Source organism: Cinclus cinclus, chromosome 3 (genome assembly GCF_963662255.1).
Source record: "Cinclus cinclus chromosome 3, bCinCin1.1, whole genome shotgun sequence".
NCBI classification, from domain to species: Eukaryota; Metazoa; Chordata; class Aves; order Passeriformes; family Cinclidae; genus Cinclus; species Cinclus cinclus.
In genome coordinates, this window is record NC_085048.1 from 18,805,394 (window position 1) to 18,824,788 (window position 19,395).

Here is a 19,395-nt window from a genome sequence, read left to right on the forward strand (position 1 = left end):
ATGTTTTTGGAGAGCCAGCAGTAAATCAGGAAATCATCAAGTTAGTTGACACTAAACAACTCAAGAACTCATTTGCAGTAGTACAGGTAGGAATTGTTTATAAATCCTTTTTCAATACTTTTGACAGAATAAATTACATTTTTCATTTTAAAACATTAAGTATTTTACTACTTATTTTAATGATGCTTAGATTTTATTTTTAAGTTTAAAAGCCTTATATTTCTAGACCTAGAAAAGTTCTCTGTTAAAGTTCTGGACAACTAAACAGTTCCATGAACAGAATATTGTTTATTTCAGTCAGTGAATTACACTAAATCTCTAAATAACCAACAATCATCAAAACACACAACAGCAGAGCAATGTACAGCAAGCAGTCAGCAAGACTTTATTATTAACAACAATTTGAATAATGACTAACATTGCTGAATGATGCTGGAGATCTCTTGCACACAAATAAAGACTTATATGTTGAACGTGCTGAAAGTGACATAGGCAACCTCCAAAGGACAAAATAAGTCCTTTCCAGGACAGCCACAAAATTAAAATCAAATTAAACACTCTTGATGATTTTTAATTACACTGTAAGCCTTGCAAATTCAGAATATTCTGATCATTTGGTATAACTATCAACTAGAAAAAATTTTAAAAGAGTCTGTTTTACCAGAAAATGTCCTGAGTTCTCCTAGCAGCAGTGAATCTTATTTAAATGGGTTCTACAATCCTGGTATAACTCTGGGATGGGTAATGAACTTAGATCCAGAGAATCTTTAAGGACAGTACCCAGGAGTGGATGCCATAATTAGTCTGTAATAGGCTGAAAAAAACCCCCTCATAGTCAATTTTATCTTTTGCCCCAGCTCAAAAATCCAAAATTCCTCCTCTTGGTTTCAAGAAAGACAAATCTATCTCCTTTCTAGCTGACAGAGACCTTAGGGGAAGCCAAAACCATGGGATGAGGAATTATCCTGGCCATGGAGCTACACAACCCAACGAAGCAGACCTTATTGGCCTATAGCAATTCTGATCCAGGCCTGATATTTTTTTGAGAAATAACTATTTGCCCTATGCAAAATTCTGCCAAGCATTCTGCAATATTTTATAAAATTGCTGATCAAAGAAATAACTGTGGCAGAAAATATCTGTTGGAATTATTGGAATTATAGCTGTGAAAGAGACAAGGATCAATACTGGCATATCACCCTTGGCTGGGGCTGCCTTCAAACACAGAAACAAGCAGTCCTTATCTAATCCTTAAGTGATAGTTAATCAGTATCCACGAATAAACTCATGCCAGATTCTGGCTTTTTTTTTTTTTTTTTTGTAGACAATAATGAGGGAGTGAAACAAAGACAAAAATGTGAGAACTGTAGGTAGACATTTCCTTGTTATGACATCTTGTGTTTTTGCCATGACATGAGATGGGCAGGGAAGGGAGATGTATGAGAAGGAAGCAGGGGAGGCAGTTGCTGCTCCTGATGATGTGTTCACAGTGATGCTATGGGTTAATGGGAAGAGACAGTATGATTGCAGTTAAAGTGAACATACCACAGCACAAAAACTGCCAGCACAGCAGCTGGTCTGAGCAAATGTTGGAAGGTGGAGAACTAAGTACCTGAGTCTTCTGGGATGCCAGGAGAGGCCAAGATACTTCAGAATTATGCATGTATGCACTTAAATCCTGCTGCAGTGCAATCTGGAAATTTCTTTCTCACATAATGGAATTGCTACTTAGCTTTTTAAATGTGTCCTTGATGCTTCATGACTGGAATTCCCTTTTGTGCATGGACTTGTGAAGAGCTCTTCTTGAAATGGGGTGCTGTTCTCCGCAACTCCATTACTATTCTCTGTAACTCCTGTTTATTTATTGTCTTAAATCAGAACTACTTTCCGTAATTTTATCCACCTTATTTGCTTATTTTCTCACCACAAGAATGAATATTTATAGCAAGCCATTTACCAAAGATCACTTGACTCACAGACCTTGGTTTCAGCCTCTATTGAATGGCTACACAGAACATTCTAGGGATGTGCGTGTAAACTCTTGTGCAGGTCCAGGTTCATTTCAGGAGAAGGATAATTTCCTAAGTTCCTTACAAGTCTGATACTACCTAGCAAGTTTTTTTTTTTTCTTTGAGCATGTGGTAAAGGCTGGGATCACACATGGGACTGGGCAAGGTTCTATAATGCTTGTCAAAAATTTCCTCATGCTCTGCATAAAGGAAGTAAGTCTGACAGGCTGCCCAAAATAAGCAGTTTGTACACAAGATGTCTCATTTTGGAAGCACTGCTGTGCTCCTTGATAGTCTGGTTGCTTGTCTGAGGTACCAGAAAAGGTAAATGGCACTGTCAACACAATTTTAGAACTTTCTGATGATCGAATAGAAAAACCAAACGTAAAGATTCATTATAAGAAACACTGACCATACATTTTCTAATGAAGATAATCGGTAAGCACTGAAAGAAAGGTTTTATCATGAAATGTAGAGTTCAGATGAGTAGAGGCCTCTCAAGTTGGCTTTTGAAAGGTATAAAAATCTAGATTAAATGATTGACACTCTTCTTATAGCAAGATCTAAACAATGACACCTATGAGTCTGTTGAAATTAGGAAAAAGCAAGTACATAGTTGAGCCCAACCTAAATAATCAAAATGTAAAGCAATTCAAAGAATGAGACATGTTTCAAAACTTTTTGCTTATTTTGGAAAGAAAATAATCCATTAAAATAAACTAGTGCAAAATAATTTAATCTGATTAAATAAAATTATTTATTATGAACACTTTTCTACTCGCAACACTGATCACAACTGTGCAACCTGAATATTTTATCTGCTAATTCAAAGAGCCCCAAACCTTCCCTGATCTGTATTTTTCATACATTTTTTAGTATTGCTACTGTTAAATTACTCATTTATGTCAACATAATTCTGCTGACAAAACCAATCAAAATAGCAAAGTAATTTATTAAAGATACATAATTAATGTTATCCATTTGTTTGGCATGTGTCCTCAAATAACCTTTCAGTATAAACACACAATTCAAACATTTGCAAAGACTATTTTATTATATTCAGGCAAAACTTCTATTGAAAAGCTTTCAGCTGTCACCCATGACTGAATTTTAATGATTTTTTCAGTTTTATTTTGAATACATTATACATAAGCAGCAAGGCAGTATGCATTTTATTCTTATATGTTAAACAGTAGACAGACAGTTTTCTATTTCTTCCTGTAAACCACTCAAGGATTGAATTTCTACTTCTGTCACTGTCATCTTATTACAAGAATACTGCAAAGAGGAAAACAAATTACTCCTGTTCACTAATACCCTCTTACCTAATGGAAGCTTTAAAAATGATGGAGCTTCCCTGAGGTATTGAACTGTGATGGTAACTTCATCGCCAGCATTTCGCAGTAGGTGTACCTGTCAGTGTGACAAATAACAACTACTTTAAACCAGAGAACCATCAGTCATGGAAAGCACATTACTTACAATGAAATCAACACTCCTGTTGATCTATAATAAACTCAGTGCAAGCAGTTCTGACATAGAATGTAGAATAACTTAAGGATCAAGCCACACCAACAGAAAAGAGTAGGCAAGACCATTGGAACAACCTGAATAAGTAATTTGCTGGGCAACCTGATATTGCATACCAGCTGAACAGAACTTCTACTAACTGATTTTATAAAACTGACATAAGGTAGAAGGGAAATATGTGTTTATGTAGACATAATGCATTAATTTTGTCTGTATACAAACAGAATGACACGGGGAAATATATTAATACATCATGCACATCTTGATCTTATGTATCTGGTTTGATTGATTCTGATAACAAATTAAGCACACTTTTTTCTTTCAAATATAGTCTCAAGTTCTGTGTTTTTATTGTCTGTAAGCATTTGTTAACCAAAAGGGAACTCACACACATGTATAGGACATGTTTTCAACCATCAGAATTCACTTTGGGGAATAGTACACTACCACATAAAGTATTTTTTAAAATGCAGAACTACAAATAATATCTCTGATGGAACTCAGCTCCTACTACAGGGCAGAAGTATTCCCCATTTTCATATCCATGACACTCAGGAAACAGGTATTGCCCTTGGTTTGCATGTGGCTGTACACACAGGGTCTGCATATCCCTGATCCAGTTTGTCAGAAATTGATGTTACAGCTTGTGGCCTCTAATCTGCACACAACCAGAGCATTTGTCCATCAGATAGAAAAGTAACTAACTGCAGCAAACTGAATTATACAGATGTATTTGATGCTTTAATGTACTGGGAGGAAGTTGGTGGTTGTGTTGTCCCAGACCACTGTTTTAGAAAAATGCCATATTGGCCAACATCATGAGATGCAGGATTACCTCAAACATTTTATGTTTTCCACTTGCATACCTAAAATAATGTTTACACCAGAGACTGATGTATTCAGTTACATGAAAACATCAAGCTTATGTCTCATAAAAACTAAGAACCTTCTTTCTTTTTTTATTTCCACACCATCTCCCCCACAACTCAACCTGCTTTTAAATTATTTACTATGAAAATACAATAGCCAGTGCTACCTACTCAACCCCAGAAATCTGAGTTTGACAACTGACTATAAGAGAACCTGAGGTCTCATTGTGGGAAAAACCACCATGGAGAAAAAATGATATGATCACTGATTTCTGACTAAAACATTTGAAGATGGTCACAACAGGAGCAAACAAGAATGACAGTGTAGCAAACTTTGCAGGCTTCTTGAAAGTTACACAAAAGTGTGTTAGGGCTGCAAAACAGACCAATGTGTCTTAAATTCTAAGGTGCAAGAAAACTACGTCTCCTGAAATCCTCTGCCCCTTATTTCCTGCAGGAAATCTCCTATTTCCTAGTTTAGACATTATTTATTACTCAATAAACACTGAAGATGATTGGTAGCTTTGCTAGTCTCACTCTACTATTACAAAGATAGGGCCCCCTATATATTCTCTTCCAAATTAAAAATGTCAGAAACTATCAGGGCACGGAGAAGTCACAGCTGGAAAAAAATACAAGATCCTATTACTGAGTGTTGCGGTACTTGTAGTACCATTTTACTTTTCATTGCATGGTAAATCTATTAAAAATGCCAACTTTAGTTTATAATCAGTATAACAGTGTTTTGCAAAATTAAATAGAAAATTTCAAAACCAATAAATTTAAAATGTACTCATGATATTGTCCTGATGCATCTAATGGGAAGAAATATAAACCAAATAAAATTAAAACCAAGAACTCACTTTCTTATCCACAACTGCCTTTATAAATAAGTAAAAGTGAAATACTTTACTTTTAACTTTGCAATAACAAGAAATAATTTTAATTTCTTAATAGAAATTAACCTTTTGCAAATTCAGAAGAACAACTGTGTTTCCTCTTAATTTATCAAAGAATGTTTGCACACAAACATTTATATTTGTCAAGCGATGAGAGAAGACAGTATGGCAGACATATTGTCTAATATGCTTTTGGAAGACATCAGTCAAATTTTACAAAGATAAATCTAAAAACTGTTGGAACAAAACAAAAGAGTAGACTAGAAACTGTTGCAGACTATGGGATTTTGTTTTTTATTTCAAAATATGTTTTGAAAAGGAAATAACTATAATATTAATGAATTGGTTTAAAATTTCCAAGCATCGGTAATACCTTGAAAGATATTCATACTGTATCATACTCTCTTGAAGCTGCTTAATATTCTTCTAGTAGTGTCTGAAGAGGTCAAAGTGTTGAAACACACACATCCTAACAAAACTAAATCAATTTCAGTGATCACAAGAAGGTCTTAACAGTCAGAAGGTCACTAAATAATAATGCACTGCTCTGGGATGCCAAAGCTTTTGCAAAAGTCCACTAAGTCCAAAAAAGACAAATCCAGTTTCTTTGGAGTAACATTCACTGTTAGACTGTTATAATATAAAATTAGAATAATATAAAACGAGAATAGCAGAAGTGAGTGAGTTTTTTGTTTTTTAAATATTGATTAAATGCATTTAGTGCAGCTAACTCTGTGTGTGTGTTTATGCATTTCTCTTGTTCACATGTATAAAGGGGAAAAGGTCTTCAGCTGAAATGCTTGCTTTTAATGCTGGCTCCAGTTTGCAGGTTTTGCATATCTCTAAGAACATTTATCAATCCAGGGTTTATTATGCTTCTCTTTCTCACATGTATTTCTCAAGAAAAGAACAGAGATAATGTTAAAAATATAAATAGGAGATTCTACATCTCAACTAACTTCTGTAGAGAGTTTGCAGAGGAAAAAAAAAAAATGACCCATATTTTAGGAAAACATACCTGAAAATCAATATTCACAGTGCTCAGATATTTAGACAAGGTTTTGGCTGTTTGAAACAGGTTCTGTCTTACTAAAACCAGCTATTAAAATTGAAAAGGAGAATGCTTTTGATGAATGAATTCAACCATATGCTCCTTTAGCCAATATCTATTCTGAGTGCAGAAGTCAAATCATTTCACCATGGCCATTTAAAAAGATTCAACTCTAAAATATTTGCTAATATCTTTTCAAGAAATCAGTAAAGATCTTTGAGGATACAAAGAAATCCTCATCAACAGATGTGTATCTCTAAATACAGAGAATATGGATGATAACCTTACACTTTAAACATACAAAGTCAGATGAAATCAATCTTATCTTGTATGTATTAAAGAGTATTTAAGTACCTAACTCAGACTAAAAGTCTGAAGAAAAATTCTGACGTAGAAGGATGTGAATCACCCAATAAATGCCTGAGCTTGAGGCACAAGAATTACACAAATAAAACACTTGAAATTCACATGAAGTGCAGGTCTTGGGCTTGAGAGGTATCTGGGTGCAAGGTTACGTAAAAGCCTGCAACAGAGCAGGCAAACAACTGAGATGTAACAAAATATAGAAGAATTAGACCATAACACATAATAGTAAAAAAACAAACAAACAAACAAACCCAAATGAAATCTAGATAACAAAAAGTTTTTAAAAATTATTCACTCTTTACACAAAACCGTAATATTTAACACTTAAAATGCTTCCTAGGAAAAAATTTACTTGGAAGCATTTTAGGAAACTTGGGAGTTTCAGTTCAAAGCATATGGACAGGAGTAAAAAATATGGTATTGTGCTCATATGTCTGTGAGTAGGCAAGGAAGATGTGTGATAAACAGACCACTCACAGTAAGAGTAACTTTAAAATGGCAGTAGACACAAATTGGCTTTAAAAATAGTTTTTAAAATTAAAATTGGATTGCAATTCATATTGGAAGACCATGAAGCAAAATTAAGTTAGTTCAAGAAACAATAATTTCTTGATACATTTTTCAATGGTCAAATATGGAGCGGTTTGAAATAAGTATTTTTGATTCTTCTCTTCCTCAGCATTTCACTATTCAATGAGCAATAATCTCTTTCTAAATGCTTAGCTGGCTAATACAAAGCAAGCCTTTGTGTCTGAACAATTTATACAACTATGCTAGGAAAAATTACATTCAATGCAGCCTTTGGAAATTTTCACAGATTTAAACTAAACTGCAACTTAGTTTACTCAATTCTCACTTTTCTCTAATTTCTGCCTATAATTACAGTAAGTGACATTTTTACAGATAGCTTCAGTATCAATTTAAACAAATAATGCTGCTTCTGTATGATCTCAACACCAGGTATTACCAACAAAAAAAAACTTATTTTTTTTTTCATTATTGTGTTCATTATCTTTCCTATTTTATTACACACTCTAGTGTGTAATTAGCATAATGTAAACAATGCTTGCAAAACTATCTGGAATATGAAAGATGTTGTTACTTACTGTGCATTGGAAAAGAAATTTTGCGTCAACTCAGTTTTTCCCTGAAGCAATTAAAGTTTAAATAGATTTGCTTAAGGACAACTATTACCTGAAGCATGAAGACCCATTCCTGAGAAAGTTAACTTTCCCATTTTCAAAAAATCCCAAGAGTATCAAAGTATTATGGGGACTTCTCTCTGGCAATGCAGGTCAATCTCAACTGTGGTCAGTGTGCTATAAATAAAAAGGGTTCAAAGCCACAGAACACAAAATTGAAGAACAAATAGTATGTTTTATTGTTAAGGTACCGTTATGCATCACTTGTAAAAAGAAAGAATTGTCTCAGGTATCAAAAACTTACAACAGACAGATACACATATCTGACTTCATGTGATTGGAAACCCATATGGTAAAGTGAAATCAGTATCCACAGAATTGCAAACATAGTTAAGTGGTTGAGTTTATACAAACTTGAATGAGCACAGATTGAACTAAAAAGATTAAATGCAAGTTTTCATGTAGCCATTATTTTCCAATTTTCTTAGTTGTTTGCTTGTATCTGTAACATATCTGCACACCTCTTAGAAACAGATTTTATCCGACCTGAGTTTCTGAGGAGAGAGGTATCAGCCAAAAACCCCTGCCATCATTTCATGGCAATGGTATAAAATGATGATGAGGGTAACTTCAGATGAAGGATGGGCAATATTTGATAGAGGCTGTCTTGTGCTACCAAATGTAAAAACAAAAGTAGAAGGTTTTGAAGTTTTTAAACCCAGCAGGTCATATGCTGTATTCTCTGATTTAGAAATTATTAACAATTTGGTCATTTCTTCCTTTTCTCACAACAAACTTTTCCAAAATGGTCCCTTTGATCTATGTCTTCTACTCTAATCTAGAGTTACTATAGGATTAAAGATAGGAAGCACAAAGAAGAGCTTTTGTTGCCTACATGTTAACTGCTGAAGTACAAGCTAGAAAACCCATCAAGTGGTCAGTTCAATGCAGTTTGAATCAGGCATAGAATTTTTTTATAATCACTCATATGTTCATCCTTTCAGACTTTCCGAATTGGAGCACCTAGAACACAAAAAGATTTCTCCTTTACTGAACTCCTTAAAGCATGTAGATGAACATAAAAGCATAATAGTAATACCTATGGATAAAGTTCAGCACTATTTCACCTTAGTTGTGTTAGTCTCCTTTATGTTAGTCCATAATACTTTTGTTTTCCCAATTCTGCAGACATGAAAGTGCTACCATTACCATAAACCAGCAGGTCTTCTGCAGTATTCAGCACACATCGGAGAGAAATCATTTTTAGGCAAAGTCCCATACCTGAAACTTCTGCATACTGTCTCAGGACCATAGTCCATGATTCCTTGTAATTTTGCTACATTATAGGCTAATATTTGTTCAGCACAGATCACCATAAAGTATATTATTTTATTCAATACTAAAAATTTCCTGTACTCGTAAAAAATCATGCTATTTGATAAGGGGAATATAATTAAAATCCCACTGTCATGTTACAATCTTATGACTTAGTTTCTCTTCCCTCTGAGTACTTATTACAGTTAGAGCCATAACTGTTTAAATGCAGTGCTACACTTTTTCTACTTGACATTTTTGTATTGGACTTTTTGATGCCTAATATCATATCAGACAAAAATACAAAAACCAAAACAAAACAAATTACCAACACCAAAACCCCTTTTGGTTTCCTAATCCATTTTAATTTTAATACTTTTGATGCAATGTGTTAGCTTATTTGCCATTTGAAGTGTACGAATACACTTCTGCTCTGAGTGTTTTGTCTGCTCTCTACAGCAAGGAACAAAAGCAGGTGCTATTATTCATCCTCAAGTCAGCAGCTAAACAAATGAGTCTGAAATATTAGTGATACCTATAAGATCTATTCACTTATTTAGATCACAATCCCATTAAGTCAATAACTTTTTGAAGAGAAATAACAGTTATGTACAATTTACACAGTGATCTCAAAGGAGTTAATCCCTCTTGTGATCAGAAATACACCAATTTTGTTGAGGGGTTAATTTTATGTAGTTGTAAGGCTTCTATATAACTTCTATTTCCCCTTCAATTTAAAAAAAAAAACAAAAAAACCCTTTAAAAATAAAAAATAACTGAGTTTCACTTATGTAAACAGCCTAAGTCTAATCTCACAAACATCTATATTATCATTCTATTTGGAATCACCAGGGTGTACACTAACTCTTTATTAGCTTGCAGCTATGTTGTGTTGATAACATTGAGCTAGAGTGCATAGCACTTCAAAGTTCTTTATACCCTGATGAAATACTGAAGGTCACCTAATATAAGGGAGTACATTAATGAAAAGCACAAAACATTGTTTAGATAGGGAAAGGAAGGTGTAAGAGAGAGAAATGAGATGGAGGTGATACTGCTTCAGAGAAGTTAGCTTAGCCAGAGTGGAAACCAGGCAGAGTGACTAAAAATGAAGAGATAGACTACTTTGGGCACAGTATATAAGGATCAAAGGAACCAGGAGTGGATAGGTCTTCATACTGATCATCAAGGATAATAAGGGACATAATACAATATTGTCCTGAAGCTATAAAGTAGCTTTTTCTTTTCCTACCAGCCCTTTCAAAGACAACTCCCCTTTCCCCCCACACCCTCCCCACTGATTTACCCACAGAGAGCTTACACCCTTTTGTTCTTACTCCAAGTTCCTTTTTTATTCATCTATTTACCTGCCTCTATGGTAGTCAGTTTTGTACAGGTGGGAGGTGGAGGAGGAGATGGAAGAAAGTATTTATGACTGAAGCGGTTGGTATAATTTCTCACAAATCAAGATTTATTAATGAAATAAATAGAAACTTAAAAGGGTTAAAAGAAACCCATTTAAAAAAATTAAATATTTTAAGTCCTTGTCCCCTTGGTAATTACTTGGCTTAGTTGTAGCTGTCCAGCCACATTCTGCTGTGCTTTATCTAAGTGCTACATTTTGCATCCATAGCTTAAAAAAGATTTCAGCTCTTCCTAGAGCTCCTTTGTGTGAGGTACCTGAATGCTTCCATCCATTTTAATTATAGTAATTCTGCTTTTGTGCCCAAAGATTAAGTACATTGGAAATGATCATGATGCCAGCGTACTTGCTGCTTCTCTGAGGCAGGGAATGAAGTTCCTGTAAATAATGGAAGTAAAATAGTAGTGCTGAAATATGAGATACTTAATTATGAATACTTTCTTAACATATTTAGAGCTTGAAATAAAGCTAATTTTCACAATTACATTACAGAAGTTCTGTAATATTTTGAGGTGTACATTTTACACAGGTAGTTATGTGACTCCATGTTTTAAAAAATTCTCTCTGAAATGTTGCTATCCTACAACAGCACAGTAAAGGTGCATATGGATGCAAATTTAAATGTCAAAATCACGCTTTAAAGCATGCGAGTTTATCATTTCCATGTGAAAGACTTTGGAGACCAAAAGTATACTATAACTTGTTTCTTAGTGAGAAATGTTGCCAGATGAATTCAGTAAGGAAATAATCACAGTTCTGAGAGCATCTGGAAACAATAAGGATTAATTGTACATTCCACAAAGTTTTAAAGTTATACTATAATTTGGTGATTTTATGTAGCTTTATTTTTATGCAGTGCTGGGATACAGAATACTAAAGGCAAATAAGCACCTGGAGAAATGAAATCAAATTTAGATAGTTTTCATCCAAGCAAGGTGAAAAACATATTTTAATAATTTGTCTCACTGTCATGATAAATCCTGTTCTGCTGTGACTAAATCACCATGAAAGTAGTTCAGGAAAATTCTGCAGGGTAACTAAAAGAAAACTATGTCCAGCAAATGTCACATATTAGCATTCTTGATATTGATGTTTATTTCTTCCCACCAACATAGCAGCAGCAAATTTTCTGAAGCACAGAGTTAGTCTTAATGAAAGTACACTAAACTCATTAATAAAGGCTGCTCAATAAGAGTTTGTTCACTTCTCCCAGCTCCTGCCTCAGGCCTGATGCATTCAACTGTCCCACAGATATAAATTCAGCATTAACAGGTATTTGCTGTCCACATAATAGATGACTAAAGCATTCTTTTAGAATTGACTGAGGCAATGACATAGGAACACTGAGAACTACTACCAAGATAAAGTTTAGAAAGTAAAATCTTCAAAAGCTTAATATCTTTTCTTTGGTGTATCTGTAGTTCTATAAATTAACTAAACAGAAACTTCATGAATTTTTCATGTGTAAAGAGATTCTCAATGAAAACCAATTTATAAAAATGATGCAGTTCCTTGAACAGCTGTTTGTCAAAAAGGCATTGTGCTAGACAGTAAACTAAAAAGGCCTCCAAATCTATATGTTCACTTTGGCTGATCCCAAATATAAATCTCCTGACAACAAAGAAAGCAAGGGGTCAGTCTAAGATCATTTCAGCAAGCTCCCTGTCAATAATATTTCAGTGTGATGGATTCTATCCTTGCTGTTTCTGTTTGCACATTTTTGTGTAACTGGAGACACACTCCTAGTCTGGAGCACATCAAAACCTTATGACGCTCAAGATACCCTTATGCCACACCACAAATTGTCCATTTAAAGAAAATGATAACAGCACCATATCAGGAAGACAATATGTTTCATCAAAAACTATTGAAAGTTTCTTAAACAGAAACTAGTAGTAGAAAAAATGACATATAAAACCATCTAAATTTCTTTTTGAATATCTAATGACAATGTAAGTCAGTACTGGAAATTAGCTAGAGTGAGATAAGTACAAGATGCTAAAGGTTTTGGCTTAAACTCTAAACAGAAATAGTTTACCATAATCTAAACAATCTAAACAAATAAAAGCAATCTAATCAATCTAAAAGCAAACTCTGGAAATTACAAAAAAAAATGGCAGAGCCATGCTGTTGAAGAAAGAAATCAAATGGTTTAATGACATGCAGAGGAATCACACAATCTTTACGTGATGTAAGAAAAACATATTTACTGGTTCTTCCTGGATCTCATAGAATTACCCTTCCAATAGTAAAAGAGTATTTCTTCAGTGATGAGAAAACAAAAAATTTGCAGTACGGAGGAAGAACTATTTAAGTAAATCATGCAGGGCATTGCTAAAAGTACTGCAAAGTTTCATCTTGGCACCATTAAGAAAGACTTTCAAGAAAATAAACATACACAGTTTTTCTACATAGAAAAATATTCATTTTTGCTTCATTTAAATGGTCAAGCTCTCATTTTATAGTTGTTGTACTTGAATTACACTGTTCATTTTTACTACTTAACATCTTTTGTGTTGGGTGACACAGCATGTTCAAATCAAAAAGCTTCCCACAGGAAAAACAGCAGAAATTCAAGGAATCATTTGAAATTAATAGTCAGTCTTGGGTCAGGGTAAGGGTAAGGGTATATCTATACATGCTAGTGTAGCAACTACCTGAGCAATCTAGCTAAACAGACTTTCCTTGAACTTTGGTCTCTATTGTCAACTATTTCTAGCAGTTATCTTAAATTTTTAAACCTTCCATGTAGATCAAATAAAAACTTTATTTTTAATTTCTCTGAATAATCATAAGATTATTGCCTCAAATATTAATGAATTGCATATTCAAATATTAACAGAATATAACACTGCAATTTTCACATTGTAAATACACATCTTTACTTGTTTGAAGATTAATGATTTTAATAACTGCATAAATCAATCAAGTCATTAATATTATCATAAAATATTAGTACACACTAAGATTTGTAAATAAAAAATATTTTTGCTTCTTCTCAAGCATCTATTTGACATATTTTATAATTATTTTATGACTTTATTTTATTAAACCATCATTCTAGCTCTATGTTTTTTATTGTTTTATTAGTTTTGATATATTTGTTGAGTAGTTAAGCATTACGTGCCTAGCTATGTATTCTCCAATATGTTTTCTCTTTGATCTCTTTTTTCTGATATTATATGGATAAAATTTATGGATAAAATTAATAATTTGTGTTCCACCATTTGGAACTGAATTCCAGAAGACCATGCAGAGAACTACAATTCCAAAATAGCTAATGCAGATTGCATGATGGATTAAAAGACTAATGAAAATAAAATCTAAGTATCTCAATGAAGATAAACAATCTTCAGGTTCAATCCTTGTATCTCATTTAATCAGCCTAATGAAGAACACGTTCACCACTGACAGCCAGGCATGCCAATGACACATTAAATAGCATTACAGTAAACATCTAAAGTGGTAAATATTAAAAAAAAATTACTATTGACTAAAAGCTGTTCCAATTCTGAAAATGTAAAATTATTCCCACTGAATGATTTCTCTGTTTTAATAGATATTGTTTATTTAGCAATGTCCTTCTGTGAGAATATTTGTGAATAAAACGAAATAAATGTTTCCAAGTACTTTACTGGATCATTGAGCAAAATTCCAAAGAGATTAACATTTGTGTGAAGTGCTAAACAAGTGCGAAACATACTAATTTGCTATAAAATACATGAATAAGATACAGGAAGAAAAAAATAGCATGCAACACCTGATTTGCCATCTTTGTATAACTAAAGTCCCTCTCCTTTTCTAGTTAATGGAAATAATCCGTTTATTAATCCTTGAAATAGGATTACATTCATACAAACTTACATTTGAACTAATCATGGATTTATATAAAAACAATCTACATGAGATTATGTAGAACCCTATCCAATTCCCCTTTGAAATACAACAGTGATATTTTTGCATCACATCTACAATTTGATTCTGGTGGAAACAAACAGGCACTTCAGTGCATTTCAGCAGGGGGCAGTGCTTACCTCAGGGACTCACAAATATCTTTCTGGATCTTGTTTTTCTCTTTCACTAAGAACAGGGAGATTAAAGTACTCGGACTCACACCACGAAATGCCAAGAACTGTGTTCAGCCCTGTGATTACAAGGTGGGCCATGAAGATGCTCAAAGGGCTGGAGCACCTCTCCTGACAAGCTGTGGGAGTTGGGTTGTTCAGCCTAGAGAAGAGAAAACTCAGGGCAGACCTTCCAGACCCTAAAGGGGGATATAAGGGAGTTGAAGAGGGACTTTTTACAAGAGAATGTAGTGATATGACAAGGGAGAACTGTTTTAAAGTCAAGAAGGGTAGGCTTGGATTAGATATTAGAAGAAATTCTTTACTGCGAAGATGGTGAGGCACTAGAGTAGGCTGCCAGAGAAACTGAGGATGACCCATCCCTGAAGAGCTCAAGGCAAGGCTGAGCAACCTGGTCTACTGGAAGGTGTCCTTGCCCATGGCAGGAGTTTTGGAAGCAAATGATATTCAGGCTCCATTCCAAACAAGTAATTTTATGATTCTGTGATTCTATTAATCTAAAAAATTCTGTTGAATCAGAAAATTGCCATCTCAGGTTTCATTCCCTTTCAGTTTGTTGTGTGTTTATCTCAAAAATTGAAATCTCAGCCAGGAGAACACCAAGTGGTACACCTTTGTGAACTTCAACCAAAATAGTCTTTATCTTTGCTTCCCTTTTCCTCTCCACTCAGGAGATGTGACTGCTCCTTTTGTGTCACAGTGACAACCTGATTAGCCACCAGGGAAAGAAAATTAAATTGCCTCTCTGATACACAATACAGAAACTATATTTATCTCTGAATTAACATTTTCTGCATTCATAGTCTTTTCACACCAGTAGAATATTTCTAAAAATAAACTTAAGTTTTAAGGAAAATAAATGATTTTCAATTTTCGGCACTACTGTATTACTTACTACAAAAGCAGAATTTTTCTTGGCACTGATTCTGAATTATTCATTCTATCTATTCCCTTAGCCAAAACTAATGTGTGCTAGTAGCAGCTTGAATAATTGTGGAGAAAAAGAAATTCTAGTATCAGAAGCAAAAAACAGAAGAGCTGGTTTGTTGTTAGATTGTTGCTGACACAGTAGCTAATTGTTTGGCTTGATGAGAAGTAAACACCTTTTATTACTGCTGAAGTTCAAGGGTCAAGAAACAAAACCACCTATTTGCTACAATCAGGACCGGCTAACTACACAAACACCTCTGGAAGGAAGATGGCAGGTAGCAGACAGAACTCTTTTCCTCCTTTCCTCAAGTTCTCAGATTTTGTAGCCTTCTCTTCCATGTATTAACCCCAGTGGGTTTTAAGTCTTTAATACCTGTGAGCCATACTGACATACAATTACACTAAAGCTTCAGTTTTGTGAAATAAAGGCTTTCTGAGTTTGTGCTGAGTGCACTTCCTCACATCCTGCAAGGCTGAACCAGCAGACATTCTAAAATGGGAGAAAGTAAGAGCAAATGGGGGGAAAAGTCTGAACAGCGAGGAATGCCATTGCAAAAGAAAAACAAAATAAGAAACTGAAAGAACATTGTTGAAAACATTTGTTAGAGTAACAATTCAAAAAATAAAATAATCAAACCACAATAAGACAAACAAACAGAAAAAAAACATCAGTTCAACACCAAAGAAAAGTAAGAAACATATCTGCTTCTGCCCCTTAACTACATATTAATATGGTTGGACTAGAGGAGTAATTCAGAATCACTTTTGCCATCAGCATCACTTTTAGCAGTCTGTGGTGGGTTGACTCCTATCTTCCCCCATTGGCAGGATGGGAGAGAACAGGAACAACAAAGGAAGAAAACCTTCCTGATAACAGCAGGAAGTTTCCCAATAAAGACAATTTAGTAACTTAAATAAAAACAAAGGTAAAAAAAAAAACAAATGATGCAAAGGAAATAAGTTACAACCTCCTGATGCCCATCCAGTCTCTGAGCAATGACTGCTTCCTCCAGAAAACACTTCCCACAATTTTTACTGCTGAGTGTGATGTTATAGGGTATCAAATATCTCTGTGGTCAGTTCAGATAGGCTTTCCTGGCTGCATCTCCTTCCAGCTTCTGAACCACTCTCAGTCTACTCATTGAGAGGGAGAAACTGAGGAAAAGAGAAGTGTTGGTGGCCTACAAGCACTGCTCAGCAATAACAGACACACCTAATGTTACTAATGTATTACTACTGTTTTAGTCATGAACAGAAATACACCACCATACTGGCTGCTACGAAGAAAGCTAATGTAGTCTCAGCCTAGACCCAGTACACAGTCCCTTGGATCACAAAGTACAGTTCATAACCCTGAGTTAGGTGTTCGCAAGAGAGGCCTTCTGCACCCAGAATGCAAGTAGCAAGAAATGTCTTCAAACTGTATTGCAGGATGGTGTTTCAGGAATCCCACTTTGAAGCAGATGGCTGAATACATAAGAGACCACTGTCCACATGCCAACAGAATTACTGAATAACCTTTGACAGACTTCCATTCAGCACACTGTAGTATGTGAACAAGGTTGTGTAAACTTGAACTCAGAGAGGATTAAGAATACCTAAGCCACAATGATGCGTGTCCTTTGAACAGAAATGCTGGAGCACCTCTCATTTAACCTGAGTGACATTTAGAAAACAGGGCATCCTTTACAGTGAGAGAAGATGTAGTCTTTCTTGACAACTACTTCTAACCACTATATTACTATATTACTAGCTAAATATATTGTAAAATGCTTAGTATGTTATATACCTTCTTCAGTGGTGTTTCTGGTTCCCAGATCTTCTTTAAAGCATTTCCTTCAAACTGCAAACCCACCATATTCAAATATAGAGGACTTTATCTCAACCATTATTTCATCAAAATGCAAAGACATGATTTAGATAAAAGAACAAATAATAAATCTTTCGTTGTCTCAGGAGCTTTGGCAACAGCCCACCTCGTCTGATAGAACCAGCCAGCTCTTTCCTCTAATGCCTGACACATTCTTCTAACCCTGTTCTGATCATAGTAACAGGCTGTGGTAGTAGCAATTTTGCTCAATGCTTCTACTGAATTCCCATGTAGTGGGCAGCACTATGCATTTAAGCATTTCTCTTTCATTCTTCATCTCTGTTGTATTACACTGAAAGTTCTGGAGCACTTCTTGGTTTTCACAAACAATCCTTAAGAGAAGTAACTTACCATTTTATGAGGCGTAACTTTCTGGAAGTTTCTGGGTTTTGGTTTGTTTGTTTGATTTTTCTGTGCAATAACGATTCAAGCAGCAGGAGGGCAGCTCATCAATACACGATAGAGCTAACTATGCTTTACTGAGATTGGCTGTAAGAGAGTCAGCTTGATGATATTAATCAACACTAAGAAAAGGACTGAAAGATCATGCAGCTGTACTTTATCTGGACCTAGAGAGATCGCCTTCAAATAATAAAAGCAAGTTTAGTTCCTTGCCCACGTAATTTCTGCCTTGCTGATAAGACTGTCAAAGCCCATGTCATTTATGGTTTCTACAGATGCTCTTCTGAGATACTGTTTTCAGTGAATCAACTGATAACTGCCAATAAACTGGCAAGAGGGGGTAACAATTTTTATCTATATGGCCTTACACTGCAGACTGGAAAAGCACTGCACATTGAGTGAATTTCAACTGGCTTTGCCCTCATACCATCAATCTAGTAAATGAAGAAAATCAGTAAAACCTGACCATTATTCCATAAATTGGTTTATTATAGGTAAGATCAAATATAGTGGCAAATTGTATTTCAAAATGGAATTAAATAATTGGAAAAGTGTTAATAATCAAACATATGACAAACCTGATGATAGCACTGTCTTTATAGCAAAAAAGAGTAAATTCATTTGAAATAAGGCCAGAGACAGAACAGTTTGGACATAAGATATTCTGTACACCAATAAAAAATCAAAGTGGAATGACTTACCACTTCTTCATGGGTAGCACTTTCTACATTTATACCATTAACCTAAAAACAGATATGATAGGGAGAAAATGATTTGCAATGCAAAGTTAGTTACTGAAATAAAATCAAGTATGAAACAAATGTCTGTGGAAAAATGTTTACTGACCTGTATTATTGCATCTCCTATAAATAACATTCCTGTCTGTTCAGCTGTGGGATTACAGAAGGAGTAGATTTTAATTGATTACAGTACTGAAAAAAATGCTATATTCTCTTCCAGCAATTGGCTTAATGCACTCTTTGTAATCCTATTTGAAATTGATTTGGTTGTGAAAATACCAATGGCACAGCAATCAGTATTCATCCAAAAAAGGTAATAGATTCCTAGCAATTTAAAATAAATTAATAGAGCTACTTTCCAAGCATAAAGAACTTGTTTAGTATGGAATACAAATGTGAATTCTCACTAATGCAGGATTTCATTAAATTATGTGGAAAATGTGATTCACACTTTTCATTATTCTTCCACAAAAGGGAAATAGGAGTTTCTGAAACTACTTAGCAATTCCTTTCCTCCTGAACAAATTTACAGGGACTGCTGTAATTAAAGAGGTTGTGACTAGAATTTAATACAATTCTTTAACATGAAGTTTGAGTTAGTTTTGTCCCTAAGAACATTATTTCGATCTACAATGTGCATGTTTGCTGGCTTACAGAGTTAATGGGAATAATGTCATGAAACTTCAAACAACTCTCCATAGACACAAACAATGACATTTTTGAAGTGTATTCTCTAACTTTTAGATTTTAACTTTTTTTTTCTTT

The 19,395-nt window shown here is 34.5% G+C and overlaps 1 protein-coding gene across 1 annotated transcript in view; it reads right to left on the reverse strand.

Moving 5' to 3' along the window:
- The window catches only part of SNTG2 (syntrophin gamma 2), a 208,223-nt gene that overhangs the window by 80,105 nt on the left and 108,723 nt on the right, over positions 1–19,395 (reverse strand). Inside the window, exons 5-7 of the mRNA XM_062489722.1 lie at positions 18,737–18,780; positions 18,592–18,633; positions 3,335–3,422 (exon numbers count right to left, since the gene is read on the reverse strand). Coding sequence (XP_062345706.1) covers positions 3,335–3,422; positions 18,592–18,633; positions 18,737–18,780 — 174 coding nt within the window. The remainder of the gene's footprint in view (positions 1–3,334; positions 3,423–18,591; positions 18,634–18,736; positions 18,781–19,395) is intronic.